Below are 11,273 nucleotides of genomic sequence, written 5' to 3' on the forward strand. Positions count from 1 at the left end.
CACAGTGACAGCATCCCACGTATCCAGTCCGGGCGCCAATCTATTCGGTTAGAAATGGTGACTCTGGTCAAGAACTGAGTGTTGAGAGTAGGTAAAGGGATACACATGATAACCTTTCAATGTCTGTATTGCAAACAGTAATGCTCTGAGGGAGAAGGGAGAGAAGGAGAGAAGGGGGAGGGAGGGAGGGAGGGAGGGAGGGAGGGAGGGAGGGAGGGAGGGAGGGAGGGAGGGAGGGAGGGAGGGAAAGAGTGAAGTGCCTACCACAGAGGCAGGCTGTGGAGTAGGGGGGTGGCGGGAGGGAAACTGAGGACATGTACACTGGTGAAGGGACGGGTGTTGGAACAATATGAGAGAGAAAGAGAGAAAGTAAAGAAAAAAGAAAGCAGGGCCTGGAGAGCTAAAAATAAAAAATAAAAATAAAATAATTCTACAGAGTCAAGAAACAAAACAAAAAAAAGAAAACAAGGAAGAAAGGAAGGACCATGATCAATCTTTAACTTTGTATCTCACAGTGATTGACTTAAAAATATTGTTTTAATCATCAATCCACACCAGTTTTCAGGGATCATCACCCCCTAACGTCAGTCTGTCGCCGTTATCGGGGTGGGCGTGCGTCACGGCTGGGCAGCGTTCTCACAGGCTGACCAGTCCAGCGGGCTCAGGGCTGTGTCAGCGGGAACTCCAGCAGCTCTGGGCCGAGGATTCAGCAGCTGGACCATCCAGGAGGCCAAAGACTATGGGCCCAGCAGCAATCCGGCAGGGCAGACCCCCTCACACCGCGCCTGCGGCCAGCTCGGACCCCAGACCCGGCCTGGCCCAGCAACATCAGGAGACACCTGCTCCGAGTCACCGTAGGCGGCCCCAGGGGGCTGAGGGGCTGAGCAGAGCCCGTCTCAGGGCAGAGAGAGCGTCACGTTCCCGCACTGCAGAGACAGGCAACACCCCGGCTGAGCACCATTCAGGCAAGTGAAGCGGGAAGGAGCAACACCGGCCCTGAGCACTCAGCCCAGGATGAAGGGAGCTGAATGGGGTGCGAATGATGACCTGCCTGGGGAGGTGGGGGACGGTCTCTGGGGGACACCGCCCTGACCTGCCTGGGTGGGGGCGGGGTGGGTCTCATCTCCAGGGGTCTGTGCTCCAGGGGTGAGTGTAAACAGTGCTTTGAGGTCTGGGGGCCCCTCTCAGCACCTGACGTGTCTTTCACCAACCTCCCTCCACACCCTCCTCCTCCTCCCCTGGTCCCTCCAGAATCGCCTCCTCTGGCCCTGAGGCCGCGCCTGGCCTCTAGTTCCCCAACCCAGAACATCTGTCTCTCCCTCATGGGACACCAGCTCCCGAGTCCCTCCTGCCGGTGACATCCTGATGAGGCTCTGTGAAGGTAGGGGCAGGACCCCCCACACCCTCTTTCTCCTCTGCTCCACCCCAAAGGGGCCAACAGGCCAGCACCCACCCGCACCTGAAACCACAGGGAACATTCTTCTCTGACACTGTGTCCCCAAGGCCATGAAGCCAGAGTGACAGAGGCTGGGGGCTGATGGGAGATGAACTTGGCCCCTGCCCGAATAACAGACTGGAGGAGACGGGCAGGTGGGCAGGAGGTGAGAGAGAGAACGGGGAAGACAGACACGTGCACGCAGGAGATCAAGGTCCCGGCTTGCCTCAGAGGTCACTCCGTGAGCCACCCCGAGGGGACCTGGCCCTTGTGAGCGAATCTCAGGACTGTCCCTGGCTCAGAGATGGAGACGGACACAGCCACCCACGGGTCCTCGAAGGGAAGGGCCCAGCTGGTGCGCCCTGGGTCCAGGCCTGAGCCCTGATGGCAGTGTCTGTGGAGGGTACGGCTGGGGGGGGGCGGGGGAGGGTCCCGCTCTCTGCAAACGTCATTAAGATCTGGACCGCCCCCACCCTGCACAGTGAGGCTGCACATCTCTGGGTGGGAGCAGGGAGAAGCCTGCACCTGCCCCAGGGCCCTTGTGGGCATCGTGCCTTCCAAAGGACAGCGGTCACCCTGACTCATGGACACGGCATCACTTCTCCAGACAGTCGAGATGCCCTGAGATGCAGACCCCCCAGGGGCTGGGCTGTTGTCACGCAAGGGGCCTGTGTATGGAGCCCTTGATTGATGTCAAGGTGCCCACAGGCTCTCTGAGCACCTTGGAATGGATGAGGGGAGCTTCAGGTGCTCAGAGAGTCTGTAGACGCAGATTGGGGTCAGGACATGGTGTAGACTGGGGCTGGGACACTGTGTAGACAGGTCAGGACACGGTGTACACTGAGGTCAAGAAATGGTGTAGTCTGTGGTCAGGACATGTTGTAGTCTGGGGCCAGAACACAGCATAGACTGGGGTCAGGACACAGTGTAGACTGGAGTCAGGACACAGTGTAGACTGGGGTCAGGACACAGTGTAGTCTGTGGTCGGAACACTGTGCAGACTGGGGTCAGGACATGATGTAGACTGGGGTCAGGACACAGTGTAGTCTGGGGTCAGGATAAGGTATAGACTGGGATCAGGACACAGTGTAGACTGGGGTCAGGACACAGTGTAGACTGGGGTCAGGACACAGTGTAGTCTGTGGTCAGGACACTGTGTAGACTGGGGTAAGGACACAGTATAGACTGGGGTCGGGATATGGTATAGACTGGGGTCAGGATATGGTATAGACTGGGGTCAGGACACAGTGTAGACTGGGGTCAGGACACAGTGTAGTCTGTGGTCAGGACACTGTGTAGACTGGGGTCAGGACACAGTGTAGACTGGGGTCAGGACACAGTGTAGTCTGTGGTCAGAACACTGTGCAGACTGGGGTCAGGACATGATGTAGACTGGGGTAAGGACACAGTGTAGACTGGGGTCGGAACACAGTGTAGACTAGGGTTGGGACACGGTATAGACTGGGTTCAGGACACAGTGTAGACTGGGGTCAGAACACAGTGTAGACTGGGGTCAGGACAGTGTAGACTGGGATCGGGATATGGTATAGACTGGGGTCAGGACACAGTGTAGACTGGGGTCGAGACACATGTAGCACGCATGCATCAGCGCCAGCAGGGGGCGCTGGCTCCTGTTCTTGTCCGTCGGGGGCGTCTCCCCGCCCCTGTGTGCGGGTAAGAAGAACCACATTGACCAGGACTAATCCCAAGGCCACTGTCAGGATCCTGGACGCGGCCGTTTATTGCTCCTGTCGGAAGCAGAAGGCGGGAGCCGGGAGCCGGCATCAGGGCCCTGGGGTCAGTCCTCCCTCACGGGCGTCCTGCCCACGCGTCCCCACCTGAGGAGAGAGCGCGAGTGGCCTTCTTACAAGGATTCGATGCCCATCCCGCGGCAGCCTCTACCCTCGCCCAGCCCTGGCCTCCCGGGGGCACCTGGTCCCTCTGCGCTTGGGCCCAGGACAGGCCCGGCGGTACCTAACACACTCCCCCTGGGCCGCAGTGCCCCAACACAGTCTTCTGAACAGGACCCCGAGCAGTATAACCCAGAAGCCAGATCACACACACACACACAAACACACACACACACACACACACACACACACACCACAGTCTTCACGAATAGGACCCCGAGCAGTATAACCCAGAAGTCAGATCACACACACACACACACACACACACACACACACACACACAACCCGTGGCTGAGTCAGACCGACTGGTGGTTGCGGAGCCCGGGACTCACCACTTGGCAGCTAGTTTCTGAACACAATGAACGCGAGTGGGATGATCACGGCCAGGGCCACGACTCCGAGTAAAGCTACGTTCTCGCTGATGACCTTTGCCTTTTTGTCCACCTGCAGCAGGAAGAAGAGGGTCACTAGCGTGGGGCCCCGGCGACCACGGACACACCCGCGGCCCGTGTCCTCTTCAGCGGACCCAGGGGGGGGCAGAGAGACCAGAAGGGGCTCCCGAGGGGGCAGGACCCTCGAGAAGGAGGAGTTGCCCAGCGGGGAGCAGCAGTGGGAGAGGAGCTGTGGGTGTCCGCTGTGGGCACTGGGAGGGACACGCGGGCCTGCGGCTGGTACAGGCGGAGGAAGCCGGTAGGGGGCGCTGTGGGCAGGGGGGGTGTCCGGAAGTCTCGGTCGGGGCTGGCAAATCAGGAGCCGGGGAGCAAGGGGGATGCTGAGGCACCGGAAACAATCCTATCCCGGTGCTCAGCCCCCTGCAGCCTCAGCGGGCGCGCAGGCTCATCTGCTGAACGAGGGTCGGGACTGTTTGTTCACCAGGGGCGAAGTTTTCACTGCAGTTATTCCCCGGGTGTCACCGGAAAGGGATTCTGGAGTAGGAATTGGATCCTGGCAGGGTGGGGACCCGTCGTGGTGCAGGAGAGACAGAGGATGTTCCCAAGGGTGGGGGCACTCAGCAGAGCAGGTGTCACTCCTAGGGTGCCCCCTGCCCTTCTCGGGAGAAGGGGGTCCTTGAAGACCCAGCGTCAGCAATGGGACCCGAACTCTACAGGTTTGTCTCAACTGTCCATCAACCCTCTTCATAAATCTCCTACGCTCCCATTTTATAGAGGGGAAGACCGTGTACAGGCCAACACAGGGAAAGAGGCCAACAGTGTAAACGACACTCCCAAAGCCACAAAGTGACAGCCCTGAGATGCCCGATCCTAAAGGGCACCCAGGGCATCAAGAACAAGGAAACAACACCCCAAACAGAGACGGAAGAGAACATTCCAAAGATGAACACAGAGTGGATCTTGCCACCTCGGGCATTTGAGCCCAGGGAGAGGAGAGAAGCCAACCAGCCTCGGGAGGGGTGTGGGAATGGTCCAGGGGCAAGGGCAGCTGCCTTGCACAGTGAGGCCAGATGTGCTCCAGCACCACAACTGAGGGGTGTGATCCTGAGTGCTCGTTGTGTGTGTGTGTGTGTGTGTGTGTGTGTGTGTGTGTGTGTGTGTGATCAAAAAACCCCTTCAGACAAGCTTAAAGAGAACATAGTTCATCAGAGTGGCCCGACACAGCACACGGGCTGGGGCAGCACGGCGCTGGCCTCTGGGCATCCGGGTGCCCAGAACAGTCTCAGTAACCGCCTGGGCTCCTTCTGGGCTCCTCAATCCCAAAGGTGTGGGTTCCCCTCGGTCACATCCCCTTTCTCCAGGGCCCTCCTCCTCCTCACAGGGGTCCCTGTGCCCATCTAGAGCGTCCCTAGTTGGAGATTCAGGGGTCAGCATCCTGGACACCAGCAGGAAGGACCCAGGGGAGCTGCCTTTGAGCAGACAGGACCCACCTCCAGGGGGCGCCCTCAGCCTCTCTACCCCTGGAGATGGCAACTGGGAGTCGGACCTTGTCAGTGACTGACAAGTTGGTTTAGGTCAGCACTGTCAGCTTTTCCCCAAGAGACGGGGAGGCTGATCTGACCCTGGGGGACAATAGTGCCCAGTGGACTGAGACACTGACCAGCAGACACTGAGCCTGAGTACAGGGCAACAGGATGCCCGAGCTGTGGGCAGTGCCTGTGGCCCAAACCGCCTCCTGTGCCGTGATCACGCTCCCCCCAACTCCTCTACTCCTGTTTCCTCTCCTGCCCACACCTAGTATTGCTCTGCCTGCCCCCGAGGTGCCTGGGGTGCAGCCCAGGGTCTCCCGCACGCCAGGCATGTGCTCTGCCTCTTCACCCAGAACCTGGCCCCTCCTCTGCCCAATCTCTCAGCCCCCATTCCCTGGGCTCAGAGCCCAGAGAGCAAAACACCAAGAGATAAGCTGCCTCCACTGCGGGGCTGCCTCTCCCTGACTCACCCGGGGACATCGGGGCCTGTGTGGCAGGTGCCCAGGGCTCCGGCCCCACTCACGGGGGCAGGCACTAGGCTGAGTGTGGACCGATCCCTGAGCACCGTGGGCCTCAGTTTCTCCATCTATAGAATGGGTGCTAGAACCTGCTGCCAGAGTTAGGGAGGACTATTACGGGGGGACCGGGACGCGGCTGAGACACACCTGCTCGCTGAGGGAAACTCCGTATCGCACCAGAGTGGCAAAGTTCTCGCAGTTCCTTTCAGGGAGGTTGTAGGATATCTCCCGGCCCACCAGCGCCTCTGCCCGTTCAACGATGCGAGGCAGCGGCGGGTGCGTCTGGTCGTATTTGCTGTTGACCCGGTACTTCTTCCCCGCGGCCGCCTTGGACAGCAGCTCCTTCCTCACCACAGCTCCGGTGCTCAGGCCCAACACAGAGGCGATCAAATTCATTCCCGAAGGCCCCTTCTCTGTGGGGTCACAAGAGAGGCCTCAGTGGTCAACCCTGGGCCACACCAGCAACGCCAACCAGCTCCAAGTAAGCCCCCCCCCATTGCCCCCAGGAACGGGTGAGTCGAGAAGGGCTGACACCCGCCGGCTCCGACCCACTGGGGCCCACTGGGGCCTCTGGAGAAGGTTCCCGAGTCTCCGGATCTGTTTATTTGGGGTTTTTTTCTTTATTTTCCTGGCGAGGCAGAGGAGGAGCTGGGTGGACCCCAGGGGCATCCTAGCTCAGTGAGGGGGAAGGACAGTGAGAGCTCAGGGACGGGGAGAGACCCTCCCTCTTAGCTAGGTTGGGGCGCAACTCGGCGTGCACTGACCCGGGTTCCATCCGGGCACCACCAGGTCCCAGAGTCATGCGGGTGTGGCCCGGGCACCCCCAGCACCACAGCCTCGGGCAGAGGGGCCTGGAGACCTGGGCCGGGCACTCAGGCCTCCTGAGCACGATCCAGAAGCCCCCCTAACATTTATACCAAGGATTCCTTCTCTTGCGTGGAAACACAGTCCGCTCCCCGCCTCAGCCGGCCTTCAGGGTCTCTGACCCCAATCTCTCCTTCAGGTTCTCCCTCCTCTGACCCTTAGTCTTCCGGCGCTTTCTGTAACGCCCCCATCTTCTCCCTCCCCCATCCAGGCTCCCAACATCTCTCCCTTCTCTCCCTGCCCCTGCCTCCCCACTACAGTGTGCTTCTTTCCTCTGTCCTGTAGGAGGCGCCCTCTCCTACTTCTAGAAACACAGAGAAAGAGAGAGAGAGAGAGAGAGAGAGAGAGAGAGAGAGAGAGAGAGAGAGCGCCTTGGACCATAGGGGAGGGGCACACACCCACAGTCCCTCTCTACCCCACCCCCAGTAACCACTGTAGCACTGTCATCTGTTGTTCATCGATTTGCGGGGACCAGGGTCCACCGTGCAGCTCCCTGGGGCAGGGGTCATGCTCCTTCCGTGACCCTTGGCAGTGCTGAGTGTTGGGGAGCCCCTGCTTCCTGTCCCCCTGTCCCTGCAGATCAGCAGCTACAGAGGAGACTGGGTATGAGAATCCTGTGTCCCCGGGACAGGGGCTGAGTGACCCCCACTCTCTAACTGGATATGTCCACAGCCTGTCCAGGAACTTCCGGCTACAGGAGATCAGCAGCTGACGGGCCTACAGGGGACAGCCCTGGTCATGCGGCCTCAGTGACTGTGCCCACGACCAGGCCAGCAGGGGAGACCAGCACAGTGTGAACCTATCCCACAGTCACCTCAGCCCGTCCTCTACAGAGACCCCGTCCTCACCGACGTCAGTCACATGGACCACGTAACCATCTCCCACATACACGCCCAGTGCTCGTAACTATCGCGGAAAATCTCAATCAGTTCTCCGGGTTTGGGCTCAGGACCTTCTCTGTTCTGCAAAAGAAAAATAGAGACAGAAAAAAGGTGAGTCCTTGATAGGGAAGGTTCTAGAACATTCTACAACCATACCTGCAAGGATCCCAGTCCAGCCACAGATACCCAATATTCCCCCTGCAAGAAATGAAGAGGTGGGGCTGGAGTGATAGCACAGTGGGTAGGGCGTTTTCCTTGCACGCGGCCAACCCTGGTTCGATTCCCAGCATCCCATATGGTCCCCTGAGCACCACCAGGGGTGATTTCTGAGTGCAGAGCCAGGAGTAACCCCTGAGCATCGCCAGGTGTGACCCAAAAAGCAAAAAAAAAAAAAAAAGAAATGAAGAGGAGAAGCTCCCTTCACCAATATAGTAGCCTCCCATTTCCTGGGGTTGCTGGACTGAGAATGAGCCTTCGGGGCAGAGTGACAGGGTCCCCAGAGGAGTCTTGAGAGGGGCTCACAGGGAGGGGTGCACAGTGGGCGGGAGCCCCTCCCTGCACGGAGCAGGTCTGTGTCAGCGAGGGAGGCCTGTCACCAGGAGGTCTAGATGCTCCCCCAGGCCTTCGTCCTCCCATCTGCTGGTCTTGGGGTGACCTCGTGTTCCGACCCCCGGGTCAGCCTGTGGAAACTGAGCTCAGCCCCTGCCCACGTGGGCCTCACTCCCGGGAGTCAGAGCTGCCCCCACAGAGGAGGGGACTCAGGGTCAGGAAGGGCAGGAGCCTGTCAGTCCCTCCCCAGGGAGAGACCCCGAGACTGTATCTGAGTGTTCCCATGCTACACCCTTAACAACCTGGAATAACCCAGTCCAGCCTGGGTCAGTGAAATCTGGGCTCCAGGGGACAGTGTAGACTGGGGAGCTCAGGGGTAGCTGGAGGGCGGGTCCCTCAGTTGTGCAGGAACAGGAAGAAAGTGCCCTGGTTCCACGTAGAATGGGGGACCCCAGTCACAGGAGCCTCTCAGGGTGGCCTGGGGCTGGTCCCACCTGCAGCTGCCTCAGCTGAGCCGGGTCCTGGCCCAGGGGCTGAGCTGTGGGGGGTGGGGAGGGCGCAGCCTCTGGGAGCAGAGCAAAGCCTTGAGCACAGGAGTCAGAGTCAAAGTGTGGGGTGTCAGGAAGAATAACAGGGCCCAGGGCTGTGACTGGGGCAAGACCTTCGCATGGGTGAGGTCCTGGGTCCAGTCCGGAACCACAAAGTAAAAGAAATTAAAAAATAAAACATCAGGGGGCTGGAGAGATAGCACAGCGGGTAGGGCGTTTGCCTTGCACGCAGCCGACCTGGGTTCTAATCCCAGCATCCCATATGGTCCCCTGAGCACCGCCAGGGGTAATTCCTGAGTGTAGAGCCCGGAGTAGCCCCTGTGCACAGCCAGGTGTGACCCAAAAAGCAAATAAATAAATAAATAAATAAAACAGCGGGGCCGGAGCAATAGGGCAGTGGGTAGGGTGTTTGCCTTGCATGCGACCGACCTGGGTTCGATCCTCGGCATCGCATATGGTCCCCCGAGCACCGCTAGGAGTAATTCCTGAGTGCAGAGCCAGGAGTAACCCCTGAGTACTTGCCAGGTGTGACCCAAAAAGCAAAATAATATGATAATAATAATAATAATAATAAATTAAATTAAAAATAGATAAATAAAATAAAACAACAGCACAAAGATAAAATCTACCGACTGACAAAATGTGTGTGTTCATAATGCTGTTTGACATTCATCAGCCACTTTGGGAATTTTTTCAAAAATTTGTTTGCAAGGCCAGGCCAGTGAGAAAGCAATGATCTGTGTTTGGAAAATTGAAAAGTTCCCCCCGGCTCAGGGAGAGGGCTCCGAGGCCTGGCCTGGGGACACTGCATGCAGGGGCCCGAGTTCGGTCCGCATGGACCCCTGAGCACCGTCATGGTCAGCCCCAAGCACTGAGCCCAGAGCAGCCCCCAGCACGGCCTGGTGAAGCCCAAATCCAACAGGAAAAGAACCCCGCGCACAGGCCTGGGGCACAGCTCAGGTGGCCAGGCCCTGCGGGGGTGGACAGGCCCCGAGTCCAGTCCCGGGCCCTGCAGGGCCCCTGAGCACTGCTGGGAGCACCCACACAGCTGTAATGGAATACAGTAACAAATCAAAGCTCCGCACCCCCACATCTCAAAGCACCCCCGATGAGGTGCCACGTGATGTGTGTGAACAGGCAGAGACACGTGTGGGCTGTCACACAGCAGCTGCCGAGCCCTGAGGGCCAGCCGCACCCCACACCTGCCTCTGTTCCTTCAGCCAGGACATTGTAACACCCATTTCTTACGGGATTCAAGAAATCCCCTTACAAATCACACACTGACAAATCCCCTCTGCCCTGGGCTCCGGCACCTCCCAGAGACCCGGCTCCCGCCTTTGCAGAGTTGGGGTCACTCACTCTCCCTACTGCCCAGCAAGCTGCAAAGATTCAGTCAGAGGGGCTGAAGCGATAGCATAGCAGGTAGGGCGTTTGCCTTGCACACGGCCAACCCAGGTTCGATTCCCAGCATCCCATATGGTCCCCTGAGCACCGCCAGGCCAGGAGTAATTCCTGAGTGCAGAGCCAGGAGTAACCCCTGTGCATCGCTGGGTGTGACCCAAAAAGAAAAAAAAAAAAGATTCAGTCGGAGCCTTTCCGGGGTGCTGGGTGGGGCAGCATCAAGGGGTGCCTGTTGCTGAGCCAGGAGCAGAGCAGTTGTGGGAGGGACCCCAGGGTGCAGGAAGCAGCAAAGGAGGCATTGTTTGGAGACGGGGGGGGGGGGGGGGGGGGGTGGGGACTGGGACACTTTCCCGACAGCCCCCTTGCCCATTTTCCTACCCGCCAGCTTGTCCCACTGACCCAGAGCAGTGACTGAGGTCAGGCATGTCCCCACAGTGACCATAACTGAACTGCCATTCTCATTTCTTTTTCCTTTTATTTGGTGGGGGCCAAGGGGTCCCCCAGGAGTGCCTGGTAGGCTCAGGGCCCTCACGGACGTGCTGCAGCTGGACCCTGGGGTTCCGGGGGCATGATGGTGGTCTGAGGGGGTCCAGGACCTCACCCACACCCTCACCTCAAGCAGGCTCCGAGGGCTCCAAGACTGGATGAACCAGCAATGCTCAGGGCCCCCGGGGAGCCGGGTCCGTCGTGGTCAGGTCCACACAAGGCATCGCCTGAGTCCGGGCCTCGCTCTCCCGCCCCTGGACTGTCCTCTGAGCAGAGAAGCGTCCCGGAGACTTACCGACGCCATTGTGCCTCCAGGAGTTGAAATTCGTGTCCGTCGGGGCCAAGAGCTTCAGAGTTTTGCTTCCCCCCTGAAAAAGCAGTTTTGTTCCACTTTCCCTGCTGACTCCTCCCCGGATAGCTGAGATCATGAATGAAGCAATGAGTCAGTTCCTGGAAACCGCTGGGCAGGGGGGCGCCCCTGGCCCCCGCAGGCTGGCAGAGCAGGACATCAAGCCGAGAGAGGAGAGAGGGAACTTCAGTTCAAGGGAGAGATGCAAATGCGGGGGGGGCAGGGGGGGTCTGGGCGCCACCCCCAAGTTTCAGGGTTGAGAGGGAAGGGGAGGAGGGGAGGGGAACAGCCAATCAGGTGGGTTCAAACAAGGCCCCAAGGGAGGGAGGGAGGGAAGGAGGGAGGGAGGGAGGGAGGGAGGAAGGGGAGGTTCCTGGCATGTCTAGAGTCCCGCACTCAGCCCCCAAACGG

The 11,273-nt window shown here is 59.2% G+C and overlaps 1 protein-coding gene across 1 annotated transcript; it reads right to left on the minus strand.

The window, feature by feature from the left end:
- Window positions 1-3,135: 3,135 nt before the first annotated feature.
- On the minus strand, window positions 3,136-11,072 carry LOC105943339 (phospholipase A and acyltransferase 2-like). Its single transcript, XM_012934946.2, has 5 exons — window positions 10,809-11,072; window positions 7,497-7,610; window positions 5,932-6,197; window positions 3,678-3,789; window positions 3,136-3,273 (listed from the first exon to the last, which is right to left on the minus strand). The coding sequence occupies exons 3-4, from the start codon at window positions 6,178-6,180 to the stop codon at window positions 3,688-3,690; spliced, it is 351 nt and encodes a 116-aa protein (XP_012790400.2). The 5' UTR covers window positions 6,181-6,197; window positions 7,497-7,610; window positions 10,809-11,072; the 3' UTR covers window positions 3,136-3,273; window positions 3,678-3,687.
- Between the last annotated feature and the right edge of the window lie 201 nt (window positions 11,073-11,273).

Source organism: Sorex araneus, chromosome 6, assembly GCF_027595985.1.
Source record: "Sorex araneus isolate mSorAra2 chromosome 6, mSorAra2.pri, whole genome shotgun sequence".
NCBI classification, from domain to species: Eukaryota; Metazoa; Chordata; class Mammalia; order Eulipotyphla; family Soricidae; genus Sorex; species Sorex araneus.

What these genes read in the sequence shown, in the direction of transcription:
- LOC105943339 (XM_012934946.2), bottom strand. Translation starts at nt 6,180, where the DNA reads ATGAATTTGATCGCCTCTGTGTTGGGCCTGAGCACCGGAGCTGTGGTG. An exon ending in GAGTTTCCCTCAGCGAGCAG is followed by an intron (nt 3,790 to 5,931) that starts GTGTGTCTCAGC and finishes TTCCTGCTGCAG; the next exon opens with GTGGACAAAAAGGCAAAGGT.